This window comes from Podarcis pityusensis, assembly GCF_964106645.2.
Source record: "Podarcis pityusensis genome assembly, chromosome: 2".
Lineage (NCBI taxonomy): Eukaryota > Metazoa > Chordata > Lepidosauria > Squamata > Lacertidae > Podarcis > Podarcis pityusensis.
In genome coordinates this window covers 111476057-111501499 of record NC_138029.1, presented here as the reverse complement: position 1 = coordinate 111501499, position 25443 = coordinate 111476057, and the positions used below count along the sequence as shown (strand labels likewise).

The 25443-nt window shown below is 45.9% G+C and overlaps 2 protein-coding genes across 5 annotated transcripts in view; one reads left to right on the top strand and one right to left on the bottom strand.

The window, feature by feature from the left end:
- LOC308469970 (C-type lectin domain family 2 member D-like) overlaps positions 1-25443 on the top strand; it is a 123567-nt gene that overhangs the window by 76599 nt on the left and 21525 nt on the right. The window contains exon 6 of one of the 3 annotated variants that reach the window (XR_013982159.1): positions 17801-17996. The exons of the other annotated variants lie outside the window; for them this stretch is intronic. The gene's annotated coding sequence lies outside the window, so the exon portion shown is untranslated. Of the gene's footprint in view, positions 1-17800; positions 17997-25443 lie in introns of those variants that run through there. 3 annotated transcript variants of the gene reach the window in all.
- Positions 461-18634, bottom strand: LOC308470064 (killer cell lectin-like receptor subfamily B member 1B allele B). 2 transcript variants are annotated; one of them, XM_080993318.1, is made up of 6 exons: positions 18476-18634; positions 13004-13105; positions 7399-7539; positions 6691-6845; positions 3157-3269; positions 461-1690 (listed from the first exon to the last, which is right to left on the bottom strand). In XM_080993318.1, the coding sequence occupies exons 1-6, from the start codon at positions 18591-18593 to the stop codon at positions 1567-1569; spliced, it is 753 nt and encodes a 250-aa protein (XP_080849444.1). In that variant the 5' UTR covers positions 18594-18634; the 3' UTR covers positions 461-1566. The 2 variants fall into 2 exon arrangements, with proteins under 2 accessions (XP_080849444.1, XP_080849445.1); XM_080993319.1 differs by lacking the exon at positions 13004-13105 and having other exon boundaries at positions 18476-18630.

Here is a 25443-nt window from a genome sequence, read left to right as displayed (position 1 = left end):
CAAAATTTGGTTAAGTGTGAATTTTGAAGGCATCCTGTTTTGTTTCTCATATTGTTTCAGAAAGTACAATTTATCCCACCCCTCCAACTCTTCCCCCTTTTCTTCCTAATGTAACACTAATGTCTCCCAACAAATGAAACTGATCTGTAGAAAATGCAACTGGGAAAAGCAACGTTGCACATACTTTTGTAAACTAAGAAATCTTTAATAACTTGCCAAGGGAAAAAAAGAATTTATTCATGTATGCTACAACAGCGGCAAGAGTCTTATTAGCACAAGGATGGAAGAATGAGGAAACCCCGTCAAAAGAACAGTGGCAAGAGAAATTCATGAACTATGCAGAACTGGCGAAAGCCACATACAAATTGTGAGATAAGGACAACTGTGACTTTAAAGAAGAATGGGAACTTTTTACAAATTATTTGAAAAGACAACAAAATGAACTGGACTCCTTGGCAGGTTTTGAATAAACATACACAGATTTATTGAGGGTTAATATAATAGTTAGATAATAAAAGGATATGTACAATTTTACAATATGCAGAGAATAACATGAGTTGAGAAATCAGAGAGATGAGCTGAGGGAAGTCTTGGGGGGAGGGTTCTTTGGGAAGTGGGGAGGAAAAAAGGAGGAAAATAATTAAGATGATTTGTTTTGATGATTTGTTATGTTGAAATTGTTAATATATTTTTTTAAAAAAGAAATCTTTAATAAAAATAAATTTTAAAAAAGAGAAAAAGGAAGTGCAACTTATACAGTGGTACCTCAGGTTACATACGCTTCAGGTTACATATGCTTCAGGTTACAGACTCCACTAACCCAGAAATAGTGCTTCAGGTTAAGAACTTTGCTTCAAGATGAGAACAGAAATCGTGCTCTGGCGGCGCGGCAGCAGTGGGAGGCCCCATTAGCTAAAGTGGTGCTTCAGGTTAAGAACAGTTTCAGGTTAAGAACGGACCTCCGGAACAAATTAAGTACTTAACCCGAGGTACCACTGTATTAATTTGGTTGTAAATGAGAATTTATTTGGATTACTCCCTCATGACATGAGCTACACCTGTCAGAAAAGGGGTAGGGTGAAGTTAAAGGGGGACTGTGTCTTTTACGTGATCCATTAATTTGTCTGTCCAGCTCCAGAATGTGGGCAAGTTTTGGCATTTTCTAAGAACCCCCCAGACCAGCAAGAAACCACTGCACTAACATTACTATTTCCACTTTGCAAAGGGTATCCAAGGATTTCAGATGTAGCTTAGGGTATGGAAATTCTCACTTTCCATGTTCCACCTCTTCCAAGCTAAGTGGGTGAGTCACTGTGGCCAGTCCTGGACTTCAACACTGTCTCCAGCATTTCTGGGAAAGAATCACACCCAACAGGGACATTTCTGCAAAGTATTAAGAGGCCCACTGATTTTGACATAGAAGCACTTTTCACAAAGAACAAGCATTGTCTCAAAAGCAATCTTTTCCCCCTTTGATTCGGCTGCACGTGTCAGGGCAATCGTCGCAGGATCTTGCCATCATTCTTGCATGGGCCGACGTCTTCTCTTTCCCTCCTTTGTTATTATTTACACTAGACGAACTTCCGTCTCACAGATCCACTTGGCTATGGCACTGCAGGCTTCTGAATTAACTCTCTTCCCCTTCAGCATCCCGCAGCTGTTCGCTTCAGCAAGACCTGTGACTTGCAATCTGCAGAACAGAGGAGAAAGTCAAGCAAAGAGCATTTGTCACAGGAAGGCCAAAGCTGCTTTTTCACCTTGACAGTGATGGCATCTCTCCCTGCCCCCTTTATACTCCTAAGCTGAGTTTCCAAATGTGCACTGTCCATTTTTAGCTATCATGAACAATGCTTCTAGAATTGAACACCAGTTCCATTCTCTTTAATTATTATTATTTTTACTATTGCCTTTCCTTCAAGGAGCTCAAGGTGGTGTATATTAGGGAGGTTCATAAATTTATGTATTTTTTTAAATGCCTGCTCCAAAGGTCTTATCTTACTACACTAGGGATTATATAAGCTATATCTGAAATTTCATGCATATCAGTTAATATATTGACCCTGCTCCACTGAATTGAAATTTCAGCCTTCACAACATAGGAAAATGGCTGAGTAAACAGCTATTTTCATGGAGGAGGGTCAAGATATTAACTTATATGCATGAAATTTCAGATATAGCTATATAATCCCTAGTGTAATAAGATAAGACCTTTGGAGTAAGCATTTCCCCCCAAAAAAGTTTTTTATGAATCGCCCTAGTGTACATGGTTCTTGCCCACACAATAACCCTGTGAGGCAGACAGAGATTGGCCCAAATTCACCCAGGGAACTTCATGGCCAGGAGGGGATTGAACTCTGGTCTCCCAGGTCCCAGTCCAACATTCTAACCACTACACTACAGTGGCTCTCTCAATGCTGATGTGCAGGTGTGCTGCAGATATGAATGGCTTACTCTGATGCTTGGATTTTTTTCTGTGCCTGTTTCTTTCTGTTGAAGTGTGGGGAGGGTGGTTTCCTCTGCTGGAGTTTTCTTGTTTGCTTTATGTATGGTTTATGTGTGGCTTACTGTGCAATGTGTGTTTTCTTGCATCTGTTTCTCACTCTTGATGTGGCATTTTTTTGATGTTGCTCTACTCTTCTTTATTGGTCTTTTGTATGGAAGACATCGCAATTTGACTGGAGAGTGTAATTGACTGATTGGCTCCCCACACAGTGAAATCGTTACATGTATTGTGAATTCATGTATTGTGAATTCCACAGATGAGCAAGCCGGGATATTAGCAATATAACAAGAACAAGAACATCCCATTTCAATGGCAATCAGAAAAGGAAGGAAGGAAGGAAGGAAGGAAGGAAGGAAGGAAGGAAGGAAAAGAAAAAGAAGAAAATGAGAGAGAGAGAGAGAGAGAGAGAGAGAGAGAGAGAGAGAGAATGAATGATCTGCTCTCATCATGGTTTGAGCCTTTGATGTCTGCATATTTAAAGATAAGTCAGCACAACCAAGTGTCATGAAGCAGATAATGATCTCGAAGGGTAGATAACGGTACAGTAAAATGGAAGAAAACTGTAAAGGAGGTGCAGAATAACACTGGGAGTAGAAGAACCACACACATTTCCCGCCAAAACCAGTATGAATCTGTAGGATGGAAATACTCACAGTGTGTCATTTAGTGGGGAGCCATCGACCCAAGACCATTCATGAGCAGGAAGTATGGTGGTCACTCCAATCCACAGAAGTTGCCCTCCATCTGTTTTATGATGTATGAAATCCTGTCAAGGATACAAGAAGGACATCCTAGGGTTGACACATGTCCTCTTTCTCCCAGACATACCCTATTTTTCAGGATTAAAATTTCTGTCTGGGTAAATTTTTAAATTTGCCCAAATGTCCGGGTGTTTTATTTGTTTGTTTACAGTAACCCAAGAATTTTTTTAAAAAATTAAAACAATTTTAATAGCCCCAGGTGTCACACTCCCGTCCCTCGCCATTTTTCATGAATGGAACGGGAACATTCCGCAGCATGCACACGCCCTCTTCCCCAGGGCCAATGAGGATCGGCGGCTGTAGGCCAGCATTGTGGTCACATGGGCATTTTTAGTTACAGTCAGTGGCAGAGCTTCATGCTCTGGCACTGGGGGGGGGGGAGTAGAGCAGGCGGGGGCGGGGCTGGCACGCGTCTCAGAGGCGGGGCACACATCCTGGGGGCATGGTGCACCGCCCACAGGGGCGTGGCATGCATCCTGGGGGCATGGCACCCAGTGCAGGCGGGGGGCAGCCGCGATGGCACCCCATCGGGATCGTACTGCCAGGGGCAGTGCGCTCCCCCCTCCCTCCTCTTCCTTTGCCAGCGGTTACAGTACCCGTAGCTCTACTCTGGCAGGCCCTTTAAAGTTAAGAACATTGCTACCAGCAATATAGGGACGCAGGTGGCGCTGTGGTCTAAACCACAGAGCATAAGGCTTGCTGATCAGAAGGTCGGCAGTTCGAATCCCCGCGATGGGGTGAGCTCCCCTTGCTCGGTCCCTGCTCCTGCCAACCTAGCAGTTTGAAAGCACATCAAAGTGCAAGTAGATAAATAAGTACCACTCTGGCGGGAAGGTAAATGGTGTTTCCGTGCGCTGCTCTGGTTCGCCAGAAGCGGCTTCGTCATGCTGGCCACATGACCCGGAAGCTGCACGCCAGTTCCCTCGGCCAATAAAGTGAGATGAGCGCCGCAACCCCAGAGTCAGCCACGACTGGACCTAATGGTCACGGGTCCCTTTACCTTTACCAGCAATATATCACAACTTATAAAGCCTACATATACTAGGGGTGTTCAAAATGAGAGTCATCACAGCGATCCGTATTTAGGCAAAGGTGTCCTCCTTTTTTGCTCTTCTGAATATAGCAACCCTAGAAATATGCATTCATAGATTGACCTTTAAGGCAGCTGGTTCTGAGGTTAGACAGACCTCACATTTAGGCTCTGCTTCTGAACGAATGGCAGATTTCACAACATGCACCCCCAACTCTGCTCAGCTGTTTGGAGTGACCTCTCATAGGAAGACAGGGCCACCATTGTGACGCTGTGAGCCACATGCTGCTTTACCCCTTACCAGCTACGACCGTCATTCCAAAATTGCCCCTCCCCAGGTGCAATCAGGCTTGGGAGGAAAAAGCCTCCTCCTAGCAACAACTGAAGGCTTTTTAAAAGCCTGGTTGCTTGTGTGAACTTCTTGGAGATGGCACCTTGGGAGGGGGAAAGCTCTGGCCTCTGCAATATTCTTGGAAAAGCAGAGCAGCCAAGCAGAGCAGTCATGTGTCTTCTTGACATGAACAGGAAACTTTCTGGAAATGATACAATAATCACTGCGGTTGCATCATGCTTTAATCAGACTTTATTTTTGAGCATGGGAACCAACTTCTCTCCCTATGAATAACCCTCTGACAAAAGAAGAATTCTCCGCAGCCAAGATTCTCTTAAAATGAAGCAACACAAATATCTTTCAAAGGAATTTCCCAGCTGTGACTTTTGCCAACTTCCTGACGCTGCAGGTTTTTGTGTCAACATTTTCCATTCTCAGTTGCAGAGACTCTTAATAATCCACATTACTCTAATTCTAGGAAAACCTGAAAACCTTGGGAAAGGGGCCTATTTTTCTCTCAGAAAAGATGTATTGTGAGCCTACCAGTCAGAAAGCGTTCAAGCATTTTTGTAAGCGTGTAAGTCTATTACGCAGTAAACATTTTACAAAGCTGTGGACTGGATCCCATTGACTTCAACAAGAAAGTTGTACATATTATTCTCAGCACCACTCCTAAAGGCTTGACTATGGCTGTCTTGTAATGTGCACTTACTCTTTCTCAAACTTTTTTTTTGTATTGGTGTGGTGATACTATATTAAAAGATGATTATTTTGGGGAAACAAAAGCTCCACACTAGTTTTCAACTTCTTAGTTATAGCGTAAGCTATTTTGTTTGTTTTAGACCTTTCAGCATTCCCTTGTTCACTGTATCCTTATCATCCTTTTTTCTCATGCAGCACAAAAATATCCAGTCGTTTAATTCCTGGTATTCATACAGTGAATTACATACGCTTCAGGTTACATACGCTTCAGGTTACATACGCTTCAGGTTACAGACTCCGCTAACCCAGAAATAGTACCTCGGGTTAAGAGTTTTGCTTCAGGATGAGAACAGAAATCATGCTCCGGCTGTGCGGCAGCAGCAGGAGGCCCCATTAGCTAAAGTGGTGCTTCAGGTTAAGAACAGTTTCAGGTTAAGTACAGACCTCCGGAACGAATTAAGTTCTTAACCCGAGGTACCACTGTACTAAATTGTCTGATAGCTTGACCTTTTCATAACCCAATATACAAGATAACATGTGCTCTGAAGAAAAGGTGTCTTTCCATTTCCCTGGCCTGGCCGTCACATCCTCTCAACCAGTAAGTAGAGTACAGGGACTGGCTGCCGCTAAGTGCCTCCCCTACCCCACCCTGGCCAAAAAATGCCCCACTAGAAATGCAACTGGCTACAGGGCCAAGGCATTCCATTCCATATGACATCAGGGACTAAAATTACCTCAGTTTACAGAGTCTTTGAAATGACCCTTTGGAAGTCCCTCCTATTACACCTTAGAGCAGGCTTCCTCAAACTCGGCCCTCCAGATGTTTTGAGACTACAATTCCAATCATCCCTGACCACTGGTCCTGCTAGCTAGGGATCATGGGAGTTGTAGGCCAAAAACATCTGGAGGGCCGAGTTTGAGAAAGCCTGCCTTAGAAAGGCATCATCTCTACGTTCTTCAGGGCATCTGAGGGATACTTTCTACCTTCAACAAATCTTCTAAGTGGAGATATTTTTTCTCGCTCGGCATCTATCTTGATTTAAAACTCTTTTTATACATGTAATTGGTCTTTTATAAGTTTTAATTGTGTGGTGAAATCACGTTGTAGCGCTTCACAGGAAGCGACTGAAATCAAATAAATAAAAGAGCAGAAAACCCAACTTGACTGCGACAAAAAGAAAAATAAAGAGGTGTTGGTACTTGTATCATGATGAATGGGCTGTGGATGGCAGCACAAAATGGCTGCCATCCACAGCCACAGCAAAAAAGGAGGTGAGCATACGCCATACCAGTAACTATGACCACAACAAACAAAGCACTGACTACATGCACCAACAAAAGAAAGTTATTAGTCAGGACTTACCAATTCCACCTGTTTTTGTATCACAGCGAGTTGAGAGTCTTTTGCTGCACAATCATTCTGGCTCTTGTTCCAGGTTCCCTTCTCTCTGGAAATCCAGTAGCACTTGTCTCCATGGCGCTGCCAGTTTTCCGGGCAGAGCTTGCAATCTGAATTCTCTGGAAGAAGAAAAAACCACGAAGCCAGGTGTGCTGTTAGAGGGCATCCCTTAGGCTATGAACCTCCACCCCCTCTTTCAAAAGCAGTTTTCTATATTGCTATTTACTGTGCTTACAAGATGGCTGTCTCTCTGAAAGCATACCTAAATCTGCATCTTTACATATGTTAGCACGTGCAGATTTTATGCAAAATTGTACAATGGGCTTGTGTCCTGAGTTTTTTTTTTTACACAGCTAGCATAGCCAACCCGATGCCCGCCAGATGTTGAAAACTACAACTTCCATTATCCATGACCATTGGCCATGTGAGCTGATGGGTGCTGTGCTTCAAAACATCTGGAGGGCACCATGTTGGCGACCCCTGATCTAGCACCACCTGCCCCCAGGCAGAAGCTCATATTGGTTTACTTGAACCAGTTCTTTTGTTATGGACATGTTTTGCAACCTTTTCATTGGAATCAATGGGATCTGCAAGCCTTTGACTTTAGCTGGATCATCATTGTGCCTGCATTCCTGTTTATCAGCCAAAGGCTACTGAAAGCTCAGGTGTTACCTGCTACGTGATTGCCGTGTGGCTTGCACAGAAACTGCCGCAAAGTCTGACACTGCCCTGGGGTGGTCCTGGTCTGCTGTGTTCCATTGCTGGGTCCTGGGCAGGTTTGTGCCTTCACCAGAGCTTGTTTCATCTGAAAAACTTTAAAAGGCATGACTATTTAGGCGATCAGCAAGATGAGGATAATGGTATGCTTAAGATTTATTTGAAAAGAAAATGTGTTGTTGGAAATACAGAAAAGTTGCTGCCACACTAGTCCTTTTCTCTGGAATTACGAGAAAAATATGGGTTGGCTTGTTCCATTTGAGAGTTTTCTCTTTTGTCCTCCAATGTTTCCTAAACCAGATTTCTGGCGTCGTGTGTGTTGCAGTTCCAGTCTCTCCAGCATGGACAGGCAGACCCAGTATCAGCAGCTGCGATGGGCTTGATACTGACACTGTTGCCCTGGGATCCCTTTTTGGGTGCTCCTTCAATGAGCACTGTGGGGAGGGTGGCTGCCATTGTAATTGCCCATCGTTCCTGTGGGATGTAATCCGCTGGGAGCAGCCAAGTATAACATTCCTTGTTTTGCTAGAGTGGACATGTAAGGGAATGTTTGGTCCAGTCAGTTGAAACTTTCTGTTCCTCCTGACCTTCCTTCCTTGCATGTGACTACTAGGTAGGTCTGACCTTTCCAGACCTGGTAAAAGGCCAAGTCACACTGCTCCCTTCCTCTTTTCGACCTTCATGTTTGTCCTGCCTGCTTCCTGCATCACCTGGACTGTACTGCTGGCTGCCACAGCAGTTTCCCAGGTTATCTCCCATATGGGGGTAAACTTGTTTGTACATGTTTGTAACTTTAAGCCTTAAGCCTGCCTTCAGGGATTGCACTGTGCTCTGCCTGGTCGTAAGTAAAACTATTTTTTGTTATTTATGAATAGACTGCGGTGTCTTTATTTCTTAGGAGGGATTTAAAAGGGGTCTTACCAGGAATATTAGAACATATCTCAGTCTGGACAAGCCAGATGAATTGCTTATTGTCTTAAGAAATTCAGAAGAGTTTGCAACCAGCTTTCTGTTGTGTAAGAAGGGGAATGCACTCTGCTAAGTGAATGGGAGAAAAGCAATGACAAACCTGGACAGCATCTTAAAAAGCAGAGACATCACCTTGCCGACAAAGGACCGTATAGTTAAAGCTATAGTTTTCCCAGTAGTGATGTATGGAAGTGAGAGCTGGACCATAAAGAAGGCCGATCACCGAAGAATTGATGCTTTTGAATTATGGTGCTGGAGGAGACTCTTGAGAGTCCCATGGACTGCAAGAAGATCAAACCTATCCATTCTGAAGGAAATTAGCCCTGAGTGCTCACTGGAAGGACAGATCCTGAAGTTGAGGCTCTAATACTTTGGCCACCTCATGAGAAGAGAAGACTCCCTGGAAAAGACCCTGATGTTGGGAAAGATGGAGGGCACAGGGAGAAGGGGACGACAGAGGATGAGATGGCTGGACAGTGTTCTCAAAGCTACCAGCATGAGTCTGACCAAACTGCGGGAGGCAGTGGAAGACGGGAGTGCCTGGCGTGCTCTGGTCCATGGGGTCTGGTCCAAGAGGCGGACACGATTGAACGACTAAACAACAACAACAAAGTGAAGAAACTTGCTAGCACAAGTTAGGAAGGATATTAATAATATATCCTCTCCAGCAAACCCTCAGCATTCCCCCAGTTCCCACACAGTATCGCTATGTCCTCCGGGGCCTTGTGGGCAATTACCATGGTGGCTCCCTGGTATTCTATCAGGGTCTTGCCACTGCCACCACAACTTCCATTCTATTCCTCCTGTACACAGAAAGGAGGAGGGGTGGGCCGCCAGCCACCAATCAACAAAGGCAGGCAACAAAGGCTCCCCACCCTGAACAGGAAAAAGCAGGATCTGCAGAAAAGAAGATTTAAGATCAGCAGAGGGGGCCCTCTTGGTAATTCCACCTACAGAGCCCAAGTTGCAGAATTCCCTCCCCAGGGAGGTACACCTGGCTTCTTGTAAAGCTTTCAGCACATGCTGAAGATGCTCCTCTTTACCCTAACCTTCGAGATCTGAGATGTTTTCAGGGTCCACCCTATTCATGCAATTGCAGTCTGTTTTAATGGTTTTTAACCCTGGATTTTAAGTACTTGTAACCCACTCTGGGATCTGCTACGGCAGGGAGGGTAATCAATTTAGCCATGGTAATAACACTACCTGTTCCTCTGCCCTCTTCATATCTCTCCTGGTTCTTGGCCTCCCTCCTCCCCTGATTCAGCTTCTACCTCTTATTCTGGCCTCCTCTCTGCCACAGGCTCCTCCTGCTCACTAAGCCCTGTTACCTCTCCAGCTTTTGACACCTCCTCTTCCTAGTCTCCTCCTTCTTCTTCCTCCAACTGCTCATCATCGTTGTCCCACTACCAATCCCTGGGCTCTGAGCCTTTCCCCCTTACTGCTTCCCCAGCTGGTTCCTCCCACCATTCCTCTGCGCCCAACCAGTCTATGCCACCCATGCTTTCTGGGCACAAGCCTGAGAGGTTTTCCTTTGCACCACCACTTTTCCCGGGAAAACCCACTGTGTGCCACTGTATCGTAACAAACAGCAATTGCAATTTTCTGCGCCAAGTACTGTGTTTTCCGTGGAAAGCAAGGGGCAAAAGAAAAACCTCTTGAACCCGTGCCTAGAATGTCGGCAGCACTCCAGGGCTTGTAGTATCAAAGCAACCCGTCACTAAGAACTGCAGCCGTTACTCACTGATGGTGTGACTTGCTGCACATTACCAAACACATTCACTCACACAAATACCACACAAGAGGAATTTCCCCGCCTTTTCACCTGTGAAAAACCAAATCCTCTAGTGTCAAGAGAAAAATACCGCCAAATATCTGCAAAGGCATTGCATCTGCAAGGCAAGCTTGGCTCAGGACTCCCCACTGAGCCCCAGGTCTCCAAAGAAGGAAAACAGGGAAAGTGTCAATACCAAACGTAGCAATTCACTGATAAATGTATCTGCGTACTGGCTCAATGGGAAAACTTTAGAAATTCATAAGAAATCACTTGTATCCATCTTCTCATTTCAAATGGCATTTAGGACCCAGGGAGAGGTTAGTGAGCACACCATAATCCCAAGATGTACAGGTCATAGTCCTGACGGGTGATATCCTGCCCCAAGAGTGTCAGACAAATAACCAACTCAATCACAATGCCTACCCACCCCACAGTGCGATGAAGCCCACGGGTGTATTTGACTTGTATTTGTATATTTGACTCAGGGACCAGGGAACTGTAAATGCTTTCCTTTGTACTGTAATAGAGTATGAAAGACTATATTTGAGTGACAGGGGCATGTCTGGATCTCAGGGTCTCCCTGAGACCACACCTTTTTCTGTGACGTATCTATGATGTCTTGATGATGTATTATGGGAAACTTTAAAATACTGATGTAACCCTTGTTTGGGGCCTCTGGCTGCTTTGTCTTTGTGCTAGTGGGGAGCCTTGTTGCAACAATAAAGATCAGGCCTACAGGCCGCTGTTTTGCTTCTATCTCCTGGCTGAAGTCTCTTGTTTGTGACCCCCGACCTGAACCTATGGGAGTCAAGGTTAAGTGATTGTGGGGTGCTCCAAGGACTCCCTGCTACAATATGTTTTCCATTTTTTTTAAAAAAATATGCAATGAATTTAAGCTTTTATGCATGAAGACTTGGTTACTGGTTGCCTGGTAGTTCCGTAGCTTGCAGAACAGAAGATTCATAAGAGGACGGAGACGAAACCAGTTGAAGTATCATATGTGAACAAATGTGAAAAGATAGTGAAGGTTTGCTTTGAGAGGCCGAGCTATTTTGCTTAAGAACAAGAGGCTATTTCCCATAATTTATATTTGGGTGCCTAATTGAAACCTCTTTGACTGTGTTTCGCACTGTGCTTTGGTTTCATAACCAAACACACTTGGCAGTTCTACAAGAGATTTCCCCCCTGCACATTCTTGTGGTTTGACTATTTTAGGACCAATGAGCTGACAATGACGGTGATGATCGTGCTATCTAACACATTATCTTTCCCTTTCTTGGTCAGATAAGTTTTGACGCTTAAAAAAACAAACCAAGGGGCATGTTTATCATATAAAAAGAAATGCAAGGCTTTCTTTCTGAGGCCCTTAAGAACAATTTCCCCAATTTCCTCATGAATGATATTTGCTGCTTGTTTTCTGAACCAGTCATTTCCACAACTGCATAAGTTGCAGACACCACAGCAGAATGTCCAGTCGCAATTTGGGGGGGGGGGGCATTTTTAAAAAAAACAATTTTACTCGTAAGTCGCACGGGGCACTATTTTCACTCTAGTGCCGCCCGCAGTGCCAGCCAGGTGACTCATGCTGCAGCGTACAGGGCAGCAGTTTTATTCTCGAGTCCCATTCACCACACATCTCAAATTGGTCACAATTAGACCAGGCCAAACTGCAAAATTTCTGTGCAGTGACAGACATATGAGGGTGGGTGGGAGATAACGCCTAGGAAAACAACCCCCTTTATTCAAATTGGTAAGGTTACAGTTCAGTCCTATATATGTCTACTCAGAAGTGTGTCCCATGGGGGGCTTACTTCCAGGTAAGAAGGTAACTCCACTTACCTTGGAGTAAGCCTCAGTGAATTTAATAGGACTCCTGAGTAGACATGGTTAGTCTTGTGCTGTGTGTTCTCAACTCTCCTGATGCTGGATCAGGAAGCTAAGTCCAGATGGAGGCATTGTCTTGCAAACAGAGTCATGTGCAGAATTGACACAAGAAGGGTCCTCTCTCTCTATCTCTATCTCTATCTCTCTCTCTCTCATGTGGCCAGCATGACTAAACCGCTTCTGGCATAACAGAACACCGTGATGGAAACCAGAGCGCATGGAAATCCCATTTAACTTCCCATCTGAGCGGTACCTATTTATCTACTTGCACTGGTGTGTTTTCGAACTGCTAGGTTGGCAGGAGCTGGGACAGAGCAACAGGAGCTCACCCCATCGAGGGGATTCAAACTGCCAACCTTCCATTCGGAGGTGTTAAAAAAGAGTACAGTTGGCACTTTTTGACTCCTGCCGTTTTCTGTTGCCAAAAAGTGGCAAGTTCAAAGTGCTGGCTTTTTGATGCAAATGACAGATAGGGAGCAGACACTGTTCCTTTTAGCTATAGCTTTGAAGATTGCAACTTGAACTTTTCCCTCCCTGGCATGGTATATGATGTCAAGTCCGAGAAAGGTGTGTGTGGTTTGCCCAGAGTGGCTCTGGTGTTTCCCTACCCCTGCTCCGAGTGGATATACAGTGGTACCTCAGGTTACAGATGCTTCAGGTTACAGACTCTGCTAACCCAGAAATAGTACCTCAGGTTAAGAACTTTGCTTCAGGATGAGAACAGAAATCGTGCGGCGGCGGCAGGAGGCCCCATTAGCTAAAGTGGTACCTCAGGTTAAGTACAGTTTCAGCTTAAGAACAGACCTCCAGAACGAATTAAGTTCTTAACCCGAGGTACCACTGTAGAGCCTCACTCTACAAAGGACAATTTGTGGTGCTCCATTAAGTACAGTTTGTGGGCATATGGGTAATTTTAGGCCTTAAGGTACTTACCCCAAAAGCCAAGCCCTATCACGGCTCCCACTAGAATGAGGATTGCAACACATCCAGACCCAATGATGAAGCGATGCCGTCGAGCTTGTCTGAGCCGGTCATCTACAAGAGCCAGCGATAGGAGAACGAGCTTAGTATGAGGGCATCTGAACAAAGGCCTATCCATCCTGCTTCCCACAGTGCCTGATACCAGCTGTATTGCGTCCTTCACTGGTGCCTAGGGTGTGAGTGCACACGCAGTACAAAGGACCAGGGGCTGGGCATTGGGGGGTAAACAAAACCTGCTGCACCAAGCCAACCCTCGCTGACATACGGGCACAGAGGGTTCATGGGGCCTCACTGTGCCACCTACCTGCCTGCCCACACACAGGGGGGAGCCTGGCTGGCTGATCTGGCTCTTGGTAGTTGCATTGCACCAACTCTGGCCAGACCAGGGTGACGGGCACATGGGGGCAAGGCAAGACTGGGCTCTGGGGCCCAGAAACCCCAAGTAGCAGAAAGGGGGGGGGGAATCCCTGTGTGGGAGTGCCTCGCTTGTGCTCCCTCAAAATTATGAAGACGAAGAAGAGGAGGAGGAGGAGGAGGAGGAGTTTGGATATCCCGCTTTATCACTACCCGAAGGAGTCTCAAAGCGGCTAACATTCTCCTTTCCCGTCCTCTCCCACAACAAACACTCTGTGAGGTGAGTGGGGCTGAGAGACTTCAAAGAAGTGTGACTGGCCCAAGGTCACCCAGCAGCTGCATGTGGAGGAGCAGGGAAGCGAACCCGGTTCACCAGATTACGAGTCCACCGCTCTTAACCACTACACCACACTGGCTCATGAGCCTTGCTCATCCCCTTTCTAACTAAAAAACTGAAAATGTGTAATCTTTCTGCACTGAGGAATTGCTCCAGCCCTACCCCTTGATCATTTCAGTTGCCCCTTTCTAGATCTACATTATTGTATTTGAGGTTTTTAGGTAGAGGTTGGATGGCCATCTGCTATGGATAGTTTAGCTGAGATTTCACATTGCAGGGGGTTGGGCTAGATGACCCTCGGGGTCCCTTCCAACTCTACAAATCTATGATTCTAACCAGGGCTTGGGCCCTCTGAGCTGCCCCCTAACAATGCCCCTGAATGAATGATAGTCCCACATTCTGATCCATTTCTAAACCTACATCAGAAATTGCCAAAAATGAGCTCTAGATAGGGCTCCAGATATCCTGGAACGGCATCGACAATAAAGGTCAACAACTTTGCCCACATTTTCACTTTTGGAAAAGCCCTAGTGCCCTGTGGAATGCCCTCCCATCAGATGTCAAGGAAATAAGCAGATATACTATTTTTAAAAGACATCTGAAGGCAGCCCTGTTTAGGGAAGTTTTTAATATTTAATGCTGTATTGTTTTTAACACTCGATTGGGAGCCGCCCAGAGTGGCTGGGGAAACTCAGCCAGATGGGCGGGGTATAAATAATAAATAATAAATTGTTGCTGTTGTTGTTAATCTAGTCACACCATAGATTTATGTAAGACAGGGATGGGGAATTCAAGCCCCTCCAAGTTGTCATTGGACTCCAGCTCCCATCATCCCCAGCCAGTGTGGCTGAAGGTCATTACTGCCCCCTGGAGTCATGGTTCAGTGACAGTGCTGCCAAGAAGGAACCACATAGTCTTAAAGTATGGCTTTCATGGCAGAATACATCTGAAAGAAAACTAGGGTTGTGAATCCTGGGAACTGTGTTTTGTCAAGGAGGTGAACTAAAGTGCCCATGATTCTTTGGGGGAAGTAATATGCTATCACATGGAACAGACCCTCGGCTCCCAGAAACATTATTGCCCTGGTTATAAGGTGCTAAAACTACTGATCGAGAGACAGAGATATTTCCTGGGGAATCAGTGGATATAGGAATTGTTGCTGGTGTGACTAAATGGGATTGTAAGCAAAGATGAGTTGAAAGATGACTTGGCCAACACAGGACTGATCTTAACCACTTCCTGTGAACTTACATAGGAACAGGCAATTAAAAACAGCAATGTTTTATCACCCCAGACAGATTTATTGTCAGATAAGCTTCCTGCAAGTGGCCAGCCAGCCCAATACATTTTCTTGAGTAAACAAGCCAAACCCTGTGTTGCAAAATATAAGTCAGCAACATCAAAAGCAACACTGTGCTTTTGATATTGCTGACCCAAAACATTTTTTTGCCTGAACAAGATGACTCTGCTCTGATATTCCACATACTGGTCAAAAGAAATGGCAGTTGACTCTCACTTCAACTCGGGCATTAGGGCAATCTCCTCCACACATGGAGATAGCAGGCAGCAAAAAGTAGAAATAATTTTTTAAAACAGTGAAACTATCAAAAAACAGAGAGCTTCTTTTTATACAGTGACTCATAAGGAGATCAAAACACAGACTGAAAGGTGAGAGTACAGAGGGACTCATAAAGGGATCAGATGTTTGTGTGCACATGAATCTTAGAGTCTGTAGACAATCCTAGCACATTCAAATGTCATAATAAAAAAAAGATAAATGTGTGGTAAAAATAGTGTTGTGGGGGAATGCATCTCTTGAGAAAAGATGGTTCCCAAATTAGACAGATACAGAAAAAAGTCCTCTTTCATGCTTCAACCAGCCATGCTTTGATCACAGAGGAGACACAGAAAAGACACTCCTTAGCAGATCTCAGGGAACAGGCAGTCTGGCAGGGCAAGAGACTGGTGGGTGTAAGGAGGCAACAGTTTCCATTCCATCCTGCGTTGTTGCAGTCAGCGTTGTGCAATCATTTTGCTACTGTTCAGATTCCACTAAAACCTACATCATTCATCTCACTGTTAGCTGTGGCTAAAACTAAAACACGATTAATTGCACACCCGGAAAAAAGAAAGGACTGTAAGAAACTTTTCCTTGTCTTTATATTTTCCTGGACAACCGGCCGGAAGCCACTGACAGCACCCTGACACCTTATTATTGTTTTTTGAACATACAGAAAATAATACATCCATAATTGCTAGCCTACTCATGTGGACATGCGCCTACACCTGTTAAAACAGATAACTGAAATGACAGAACTGATGCGGGTTACACAGGAAATAGCAAAACCCTCACAGTCTAGTCAGTTTCGTCAGGGGGCAAATTATTTTCCAATTCTCATATGTGTCAATCCGTCATATCGCGTGCGTGCATCACAACTCAACCACAGAGCCTTCTAAAAGGAAATAGGGAGGTGTTGGCAATTAAGTATTGTTAATACAATGGTACCTCGGGTTAAGTACTTAATTCGTTCCGGAGGTCTGTTCTTAACCTGAAACTGTTCTTAACCTGAAGCACCACTTTAGCTAATGGGGTCTCCTGCTGCTGCTGCTGCTGCTGCCGCTGCATGATTTCTGTTCTTATCCTGAAGCAAAGTTCTTAACCCGAGGTACTATTTCTGGGTTAGCGGAGTCTGTAACCTGAAGCATCTGTAACCTGAAGCGTATGTAACCCGAGGTACCACTGTATATATGTCTAATAAATAAAGAAGAAGAGTTGGATTTGATATCCCGCTTTATCACTCCCTTTAAGGAGTCTCAAAGCGGCTAACATTCTCCTTTCCCTTCCTCCCCCACAACAAACACTCTGTGAGGTGAGTGGGGCTGAGAGACTTCAGAGAAGTGTGACTGGCCCAAGGTCACCCAGCAGCTGCACGTGGAGGAGCGGGGACACAAACCCGGTTCACCAGATTACGAGACTCCCGCTCTTAACCACTACACCACACTGGCACCAATATATGTTTTAAATAATAAAACATATATTTTTCCTATCTAAATTTGTATTCCATCTTCACTCCAAGAAGCTCAAAATGACAAAGATATTGTAATAAGTTAGTGGTTGAACTAAACAGGGGGTTTTGTGTGTGCTCTCCAGTTTCCTCCAAGCCTGTGATTTTACAGCTGTAAAATGAGATTACTGCAGAGGCAGGGACTGCCAAACTCGACTTTATGGCAGATTGAGGGTCTCTCCTGACTAAAACTGCATCTCTCCATGCCGCAGTGGACTTTGGGGTCTCCAATTTTAACGGTGCCCTGTGAGGCGCCAAAATTCAGCACCCACCTACCTCACCTTCCATCCTACATAATAGTTGCTGAGCCCCCTGCGCCACCCCCCACCCCCAAGGCTCCCCACCCAATGTGGCCAAACTGGTCACGTTCCCCTAAATCTGCCTCTGCCCCATGTCTTTCTACCCAAAATACATTGGTCCTATCCACACCATATTCCTTTACCACTTTAGCAGTCATGGAGAATCCTGGGAATGGTTGTTTGTTAAGCGTGCAGAGGTTTGTAACTCTGTAGGGTCAGCACCCTTACCAAACTACCTTTCCCAAGGTTCTTCATGATGGTCAAGGGGTGTAAGAGTGCTTTAAATGTATGGTGTGACCATTGTTTAACTTAGCCGAGAGGTATGAATGCTGCGTAGTGTGTCTTCCTCTTCCTCTCCCTCAGTCCTTGGTGGCTGATGGTGACAGCTCACTGTCTGTGAAATGCAAGGAGCGATAAGGCCACATCACAGCAGTGGCGTAGCGTGTGTTGTCAGCACCCGGGGCAAGGCAAGTAATTTGCGCCCCCTAACCCGTGGATTTGCGCCCCCTAACCCTAACCCCCAGATGTTGCGCCCAGTGCGGCCGGCCCCCCCTGCACCCCCCACGCTACGCCACTGCATCACAGGTATGTGAAGCTGCACATTATGAACCAAGAGACCAAAAAAAGGGCAATCTTTTGTAACACGTACAGTGGTACCTCGGGTTACATATGCTTCAGGTTACATATGCTTCAGGTTACAGACTCCGCTAACCCAGAAATAGTGCTTCAGGTTAAGAACTTTGCTTCAGGATGAGAACAGAAATCGTGCTCCAGCGGCGCGGCAGCAGCAGGAGGCCCCATTAGCTAAAGTGGTGCTTCAGGTCAAGAACAGTTTCAGGTTAAGTACGGACCTCCGGAACGAATTAAGTACTTAACCTGAGGTACCACTGTACTCTCATCTTACCATCTTTCCAGTGCCAGGTAAAAATTCGCTTCTCCCAGATGTTTGATGGATTACGGCTGCGTACCCACCATGTAGTTAAAGCACATTTACAGCACATGCCTTCCCCCAATGAATCCTGTGAACTGTAGTTTGTTAAAGGTGCTGGGAATTGTAGCTCTGTGGGGTATAGACTACAGTCCCCAGTATTCTTTGGGGGTAAGTCATGTGCTTCCATTTCTAGAAGAAGACTTGCCCCTTGGAAGAAGGATGTCAAAAACAGAAAGCACTCAATATTTAACACACATTTGAACACATGGCAGAAAAGTGGGGAAGGGTGTACCTTAGTCACATTAATACGGAAACCAAGTAGTGAAGACTGGTCACTTGAACACTCCCTACAATGTCTGTGACATGCGAGATCCCCACAGTTGCTTTCCTTAACAACATTAGAAAACTCCCAATTTGTACAGGTAAGCCGTTATTTACCTTGCAGCGGGAATTTGGGCTTGTGTCTTCCTTGATTCTCCCTCGGTCGAAAGTTAAAGTAGCAAGGCGCATTTTCCACCTGGCAATGTACCCGAGTTGGATGTGATCCCTTGTTCATGATCAAAACGCATGAGGCAGAGCAGCCCTCTGATCGTCAGGCTCAACTCTGAGGGGGAAGCAGCTCTTGACAGCTTGTCAGAGGCAGCAGAGAGAAGGTTGCACAGGAAATGGCACCTCATCAAACTTGACCAACCTTCAACACCTCTGCTAATATGTCTTTTGATTACTCAATGCTGCCTATAGTCTTTAATAACAAACAACAAAAAAGACAGAAAGGGGAAAGAAACCAGCTTCCGTTGCAAAGTTAGGGGGCCCAGTTTCAGAAGAAGAAAAAATCTCGCTCATCCATTGCACCACCCATCCCTTGGTTGTCTCTCTCCCTATTGTGTTGCCTTTGGAGCAGGGACCTTGGGCAGTGCTGTGTGCATCAAGGGCGGGGGACCGGTTGCCCTCTCCATGTTGTTGTGCTCCTAATTCTCATCAGCCCTATCCAGAGTGAGCATGGTCAGGGAAGATGGGAGTTGTAGTTCAGCAATGTCTGGAGGATGTTGTGCCTGGTGGTACATGAATAAGTAGTCAGGGCCTCCTAGGCTGCAGTCCTAATCTCACATGCCTGGAAGTAATTGAGCTCATTGAATACAATAGGAGTTATTTCTGAGTACAATGTTTAGGATTTGCACCACAAGTCTCTACTCTGTCAACGTACTTGAGTTGGATACGATCCCCTAATCATGATCAAAACTGGTGAGGTGGAGCAGATCTCCGATTGTCAGGCTCAGCTCTGGAGGAGGAGCTCTTCATAGCTTCTCAGAGGCAGGCAAGACATTTGCACAGGAAACGGTGCCTCGGAAAATCTCTGACAAACTAGGCCGTGAGAGACCAGGGCTCAAATCCCCTAATCAACCATGAAACTCAGTGGGTGACCTTGGAACAGGCATAGGCAAACTCGGCCCTCCAGATGTTTTGGGACTACAATTCCCATCATCCCTGACCACTGGTCCTGGTAGCTAGGGATCATGGGAGTTATAGCCCCAAAACATCTGGAGGGCCGAGTTTGCCTATGCCTGCCTTGGAGTGAGTCACAGGTTCTCACTTACCTCACATGCTTGTTGCGAGGATGAAATCTCTTCTTCTTCTTTGGTGATCACTCGTAGCTGAGTAAGATTGTCTTCCATAAACACGGTTTTAGCAGTGAGTCCGTAAGTGACTGTGGAGGCCAATTCTGGATCCACACGTCCTTCCACAATGGGGACATTGGTTTCTAGGCGGGAGTTGATCACGGTGAGGGTTTGCCAAGCATGCCTTCCTCTTAGCATGTTTCTCCCTTTCGTCCTGGAGGAAAGGTGGGATATAAATGTCATAACATATTATAAAATAATCCTGAGGTGGGTCATCTGAAGCCCAGGGGACAAATACCATTAAGGAGATGAGGCAACCACCAATAAAAATTGCCACTTGTCAAGCATACAGTTTGGAACTGTAATCTGACTCTCACCCAAGTTCCTACATCCTTCCAGAGATGACTCAGCCAAGGATGAGCAAACACTCCTCCCTGGTACTGCTTCCTCCCACCAAGTAGTGTCCTCAGGCAATGATAAAAGATCAAAGGGTAAGAGATTAAACACCCCACCCTCTCCTCATCCTGAACTAGACTTTCACATGCCTGCTATACAGTGGTACCTCTGGTTACAAACGCTTCTGGTTATGAAAGCTTCAGGTTACGAACTCCGCTAACACGGAAGTAGCTGCTCCTGGTTGTGAACTTTGCCCCAGGATGCTAACGGAAATCATGCACCAGAGGTGTGAGTGCAGCGGGAAACCTCTTTAGCGAAAGTGCATCTCAGGATAAGAATGGTTTCAGCTTAAGAACGGACGTCCGGAACGAATTACAGTGGTACCTCTGGTTGTGAATGGGATCCGTTCCGGAGGCCCATTCGCAACATGAAAAGAGCGCAACCCACAGCGGCGCACCTGCAAAATGTGCAAGTGGCGAAACCTGGAAGTAACACTTTCCGGTACTTCTGGGTCGCTACAGGATGTAACCTGAAAGAACGTAACATGAAGCAAACGTAACATGAGGTATGGCTGTAAGTTCATAACCAGAGGTAGCACTGTATAGTATTTTTAAAACATACAAACATACACATTTGCATAATTAATAATGTTATGGTGCTACTGTACATCTAACCTCTATGTGCACGGAGTGATAGTAGCCCAAGCTTTATTATGAATGATTTTTTCACATTTTAATAGAAACATAGAATTGTAGAGTTGGAAGGAACCCAGTCATCCAACCCCTTGCAATACAGTAATCTTGACTAAAACATCCATAACCAGGGGTGCCAACTTGAATATTATGGGGGGGGCAGGTAAGACCCGCCCCATATAACTGATCACATGATACGGCATATACACACCATTTGAATGGCAAAGCCCATTAACTTGGGGGACAGCCCCCTCAAATATTTTCTTGGGGGGCGAAGGGACCTCAGCCCCTAGGAGTTGGCTCATATGTCCATGACAGATGGCAATCACCCTTTGTTTAAAATCCTCTAATGAAGGCAGTGCTGGATTTACGTATAAACTAAACAAGCTATAGCTCTGGGCCCCACTCTCTTGGGGTCCCCAAAAAAATTTTTAAAGAAAAAAACTGGATGTACATTTCCAAAATATAAGATAAAAAACAAATAAAATAAAACCTACATACAGGAACAGTGTGTTGTGTTGTGTATGGACCTATTAGGTCCATAAATTACCATATAACATATATTCAACACACAAAAAAGTGACAATTTGTTGTTGACAAAGGACAGCTGCACCAAGGATTCCCTGTCCGAGCTGCTTCAGGTCGTGGCGGATGTCCTCCTGGAGACACCTAGTTTGGTTGTCCTAGGGGATTTTAACATCCATGTCGACACGACCTTACAAGGGGCCGCTCGGGACTTCGTGGAAAGCATGGCCTCCATGGGGCTGTCCCTGAATAAGTCTGGCCCAACTCATAGCCACGGGCATGCCTTAGACCTGGTGTTCACCTCTATGGATGTTGGTGATCTGACACTAAGTAAAAGCGAAACCAAAGAAGTGCCATGGTCAGATCACTTCCTGGTGCAACTGGACTTCTCCATGACCCTTCCCCTCTGCAGGGAGGCGGGACCGATTCAGATGGTCCGCCCCCGCCACTTAATGGATCCAAATGGTTTCCAGAGAGTGGTAGGGGATGTTTTATCCCATGTTGATGGCCTTTCAGCTGATTCCCTGGTGGCCCGCTGGAATGTGGAGTTAACCAGGGCTATTGACTGTTTGGCTCCAAAGCGCCCTCTCTGATTGCATGGAGTCCGGACAGCCCCGTGGTTTTCCACGGATCTGAGGGCAATGAAACAATCGTTGAGACGGCTAGAGCGCCGGTGGCGGATAACCCATTCTGAATCTGACCGGACATGGGTTAGAGCTCAATGTCGAGCCTACCAAGTGGCGATAGCGACGGCGAAGAAGACTTTCTTCACCGCCTCTATTGCATCTGCGGAAAACAGCAGCAGGAGACTCTTTCAGGTGGTTCGCAATTTAGCGGAACCACCTGCTCCATCAGGGCCCAGTAGGGGCCACATGATCTCCTGCAATGACTTTGCAAAGTTTTTTGCAGATAAAGTCGCTCAGATTCGAGAAGAGGTAGACTCCACCGCGGGAGCAGGGCCGGGGCGGGAGAGTGCTAGAGTCCTGTCTAGTCAAGTTGTGTGGGATCATTTCCAATCTGTTACCCCCGAGGATGTGGACAGGCTGCTTGGACGAGTGAAACCAACCACTTGCCTCCTTGATCCTTGCCCATCCTGGCTTATAAAAGCTAGCCGGGAAGAACTGGGCGATGGGCTTCGTGGGGTGGTGAATGCTTCCCTCCGTGAGGGAGCCTTCCCAGACCCGCTGAAAGAGGCGGTTATTAAACCGCTTCTTAAAAAACCATCTTTACATGCGGCCACGATAGCCAACTATTGCCCAGTCTCAAATCTTCCATTCTTGGGCAAGGTGATTGAGCAAGTGGTTGCTGAACAACTCCAGGCACGCCTGGAAGAAGCGGACCATTTGGATCCCTTCCAGTCGGGATTCAGGCCTCATCATGGGACTGAAACTGCCTTGGTCGCACTGGTTGATGATCTCCGGCGGGCTAGGGACAAAGGTGAGAGCTGTTTCCTAGTTCTGATGGATCTCTCAGCGGCATTTGATACCATCGACCATAACATCCTTCTGGACCGTCTTGAGGGGCTGGGAGCTGGGGGCACTGTTATACAGTGGTTCCGCTCCTTCCTCCTGGGCCGTGTTCAGAAAGTGGTGGGGGGGGGATGAGTGTTCAGACCCCTGGGCCCTCACTTGTGGGGTGCCTCAGGGTTCTGTCCTCTCCCCCATGCTTTTCAACATCTACATGAAGCCGCTGGGAGAGATCATCAGGGGATTTGGGCTGGGTGTTCATCAGTATGCGGATGATACCCAGCTCTACCTCTCTTTCAAATCAGAACCAGTGAAGGCAGTGAAGGTCCTGTGTGCGTGCCTGGAGGCAGTTGAAGGTTGGATGGCGGCTAACAGATTGAGGTTGAATCCTGACAAGACAGAAGTACTGTTTTTGGGGGACAGGAGGCGGGCAGGTGTGGAGGATTCCCTGGTCCTGAATGGGGTAACTGTGCCCCTGAAGGACCAGGTGCGCAGCCTGGGAGTCATTTTGGACTCACAGCTGTCCATGGAGGTACAGGTCAAATCTGTGTCCAGGGCAGCTGTTTACCAGCTCCATCTGGTACGCAGGCTGAGACCCTATCTGCCTGCGGACTGCCTCGCCAGAGTGGTGCATGCTCTGGTTATCTCCCGCTTGGATTACTGCAATGCGCTCTACGTGGGGCTACCTTTGAAGGTGACCCGGAAACTACAACTAATCCAGAACGCGGCAGCTAGACTGGTGACTGGGAGCGGCCACAGAGACCACATAACACCGGTCTTGAAAGACCTACATTGGCTCCCAGTACGTTTCCGAGCACAATTCAAAGTGTTGGTGCTGACCTTTAAAGCCCTAAATGGCCTTGGTCCAGTATATCTGAAGGAGCGTCTCCACCCCCATCGTTCTACCCGGACACTGAGGTCCAGCACCGAGGGCCTTCTGGCGGTTCCCTCACTGCGAGAAGCCAAGTTACAGGGAACCAGGCAGAGGGCCTTCTCGGTAGTGGCACCTTCCCTGTGGAACACCCTCCCACCAGATGTCAAAGAGAACAACAACTACCAGGCTTTTAGAAGACATCTGAAGGCAGCCCTGTTTCGGGAAGCTTTTAATGTTTGATGTATTATAGTATTTTAATATTCTTTTGGAAGCCGCCCAGAGTGGCCGGGGAAGCCCAGCCAGATGGGCGGGGTATAAATAATAAATTATTATTATTATTATTATTATTATTATTATTATTATTATATAAAAGACCCCATTACCTTCAGGAGCTTAGGGCCTCATCGAACCTAAATCTGGCCCTGCTTATGGCATATATGCCTTATGCCTTGGTTTATGGCATATATGCTTAATTTCTTATGCTTTATGGCATATTTGCCTTATATCTACTAGCCTTACGCCTTAAACACACCATGATTGTGTTTTGCTTTGTATCTGGTGATCAGTACCCATTGTTTGTGTTGTTTCATGTTATCCTTAATGAAAACGATACTGTTTTTAGAATTGCATAATATTATTTAAGAGATTTGTGCTTTCTACTGAAACTTGCAATTTCTCAGTGATGCATTACAGTAACGAGCAGTCTTTCGTGTAATGAAAGTTAGCGGTGGTTACTTCAAGGATGTGGTAAAGAGGAGGGGAATTCCAAACTCCGCTTACCTGCTCAATTCCTTGGGTGACCTCGCACCAGACAATGTCTCTCGGTTTCAGCCCGGCTAACCTTACAGGGTCGGTTGCAAGAGTTCAGTAGGCAGGGAGTTGCACTGAACTCCTTGGAATAACTTAGGGTGGGAAAGCAATATATGAACATCTGGACAATTTGTGAGGTTCTGTTGCCTTATGCTTTATATACTTATATCTTATTGCATATATGCCTCATTCCTTATACTTTATGTGATATATGGCTAATCCATTATTCCTTACTGCATATCTACCTAATCCCTTCTGCTTTATGGTATATATGCTTTATGCCTCACATCTTATATGCCTTATGCCTTATGGCTTATAAAGGTAAAGGGACCCCTGACCATTAGGTCCAGTCGTGGCCGACTCTGGGGTTGCGGCACTCATCTCGCTTTATTGGCCGAGGAAGCTGGCGTACAGCTTCCAGGTCATGTGGCCAGCATGACTAAGCCGCTTCTAGCGAACCAGAGCAGCACATGGAAACGCCGTTTACCTTCCCCCCAGAGCGGTACCTATTTATCTACTTGCACTCTGACGTGCTTTCGAACTGCTAGGTTGGCAGGAGCAGGGACCAAGCAATGGTTTATGGCATATACTGTATGCCTAATCCCTTCTGCTTTATGGTATATGTGCCTAATCCCTTATGCCTTATGGCGTATACTGTATGCCTAATGCCTCATTCAATATATGCCTAATACCTTATACCTTATTGCATATATGCCTAATTCCTTATACTTTATGTCATATATGCCTAATCACTTATCCCTTACTGCCTATTTATCTAATCCCTTCTGCTTTATGGTATATATGCCTAATGCCTTATGGCATATACTGTATGCCTAATTCCGTATGCCTTACAGTTTATAAACCTTATGCCTTATGGCATATACTGTATGCCTAATGCCTTATGCCTTAAAGTTTATATACCTTATGCCTTATGGCATATACTGTATGCCTAATGCCTTATGCCTTATGGTTTATATGCCTTATGCCTAATGCCTCATTCAATATATGCCTAATACCTTATACCTTA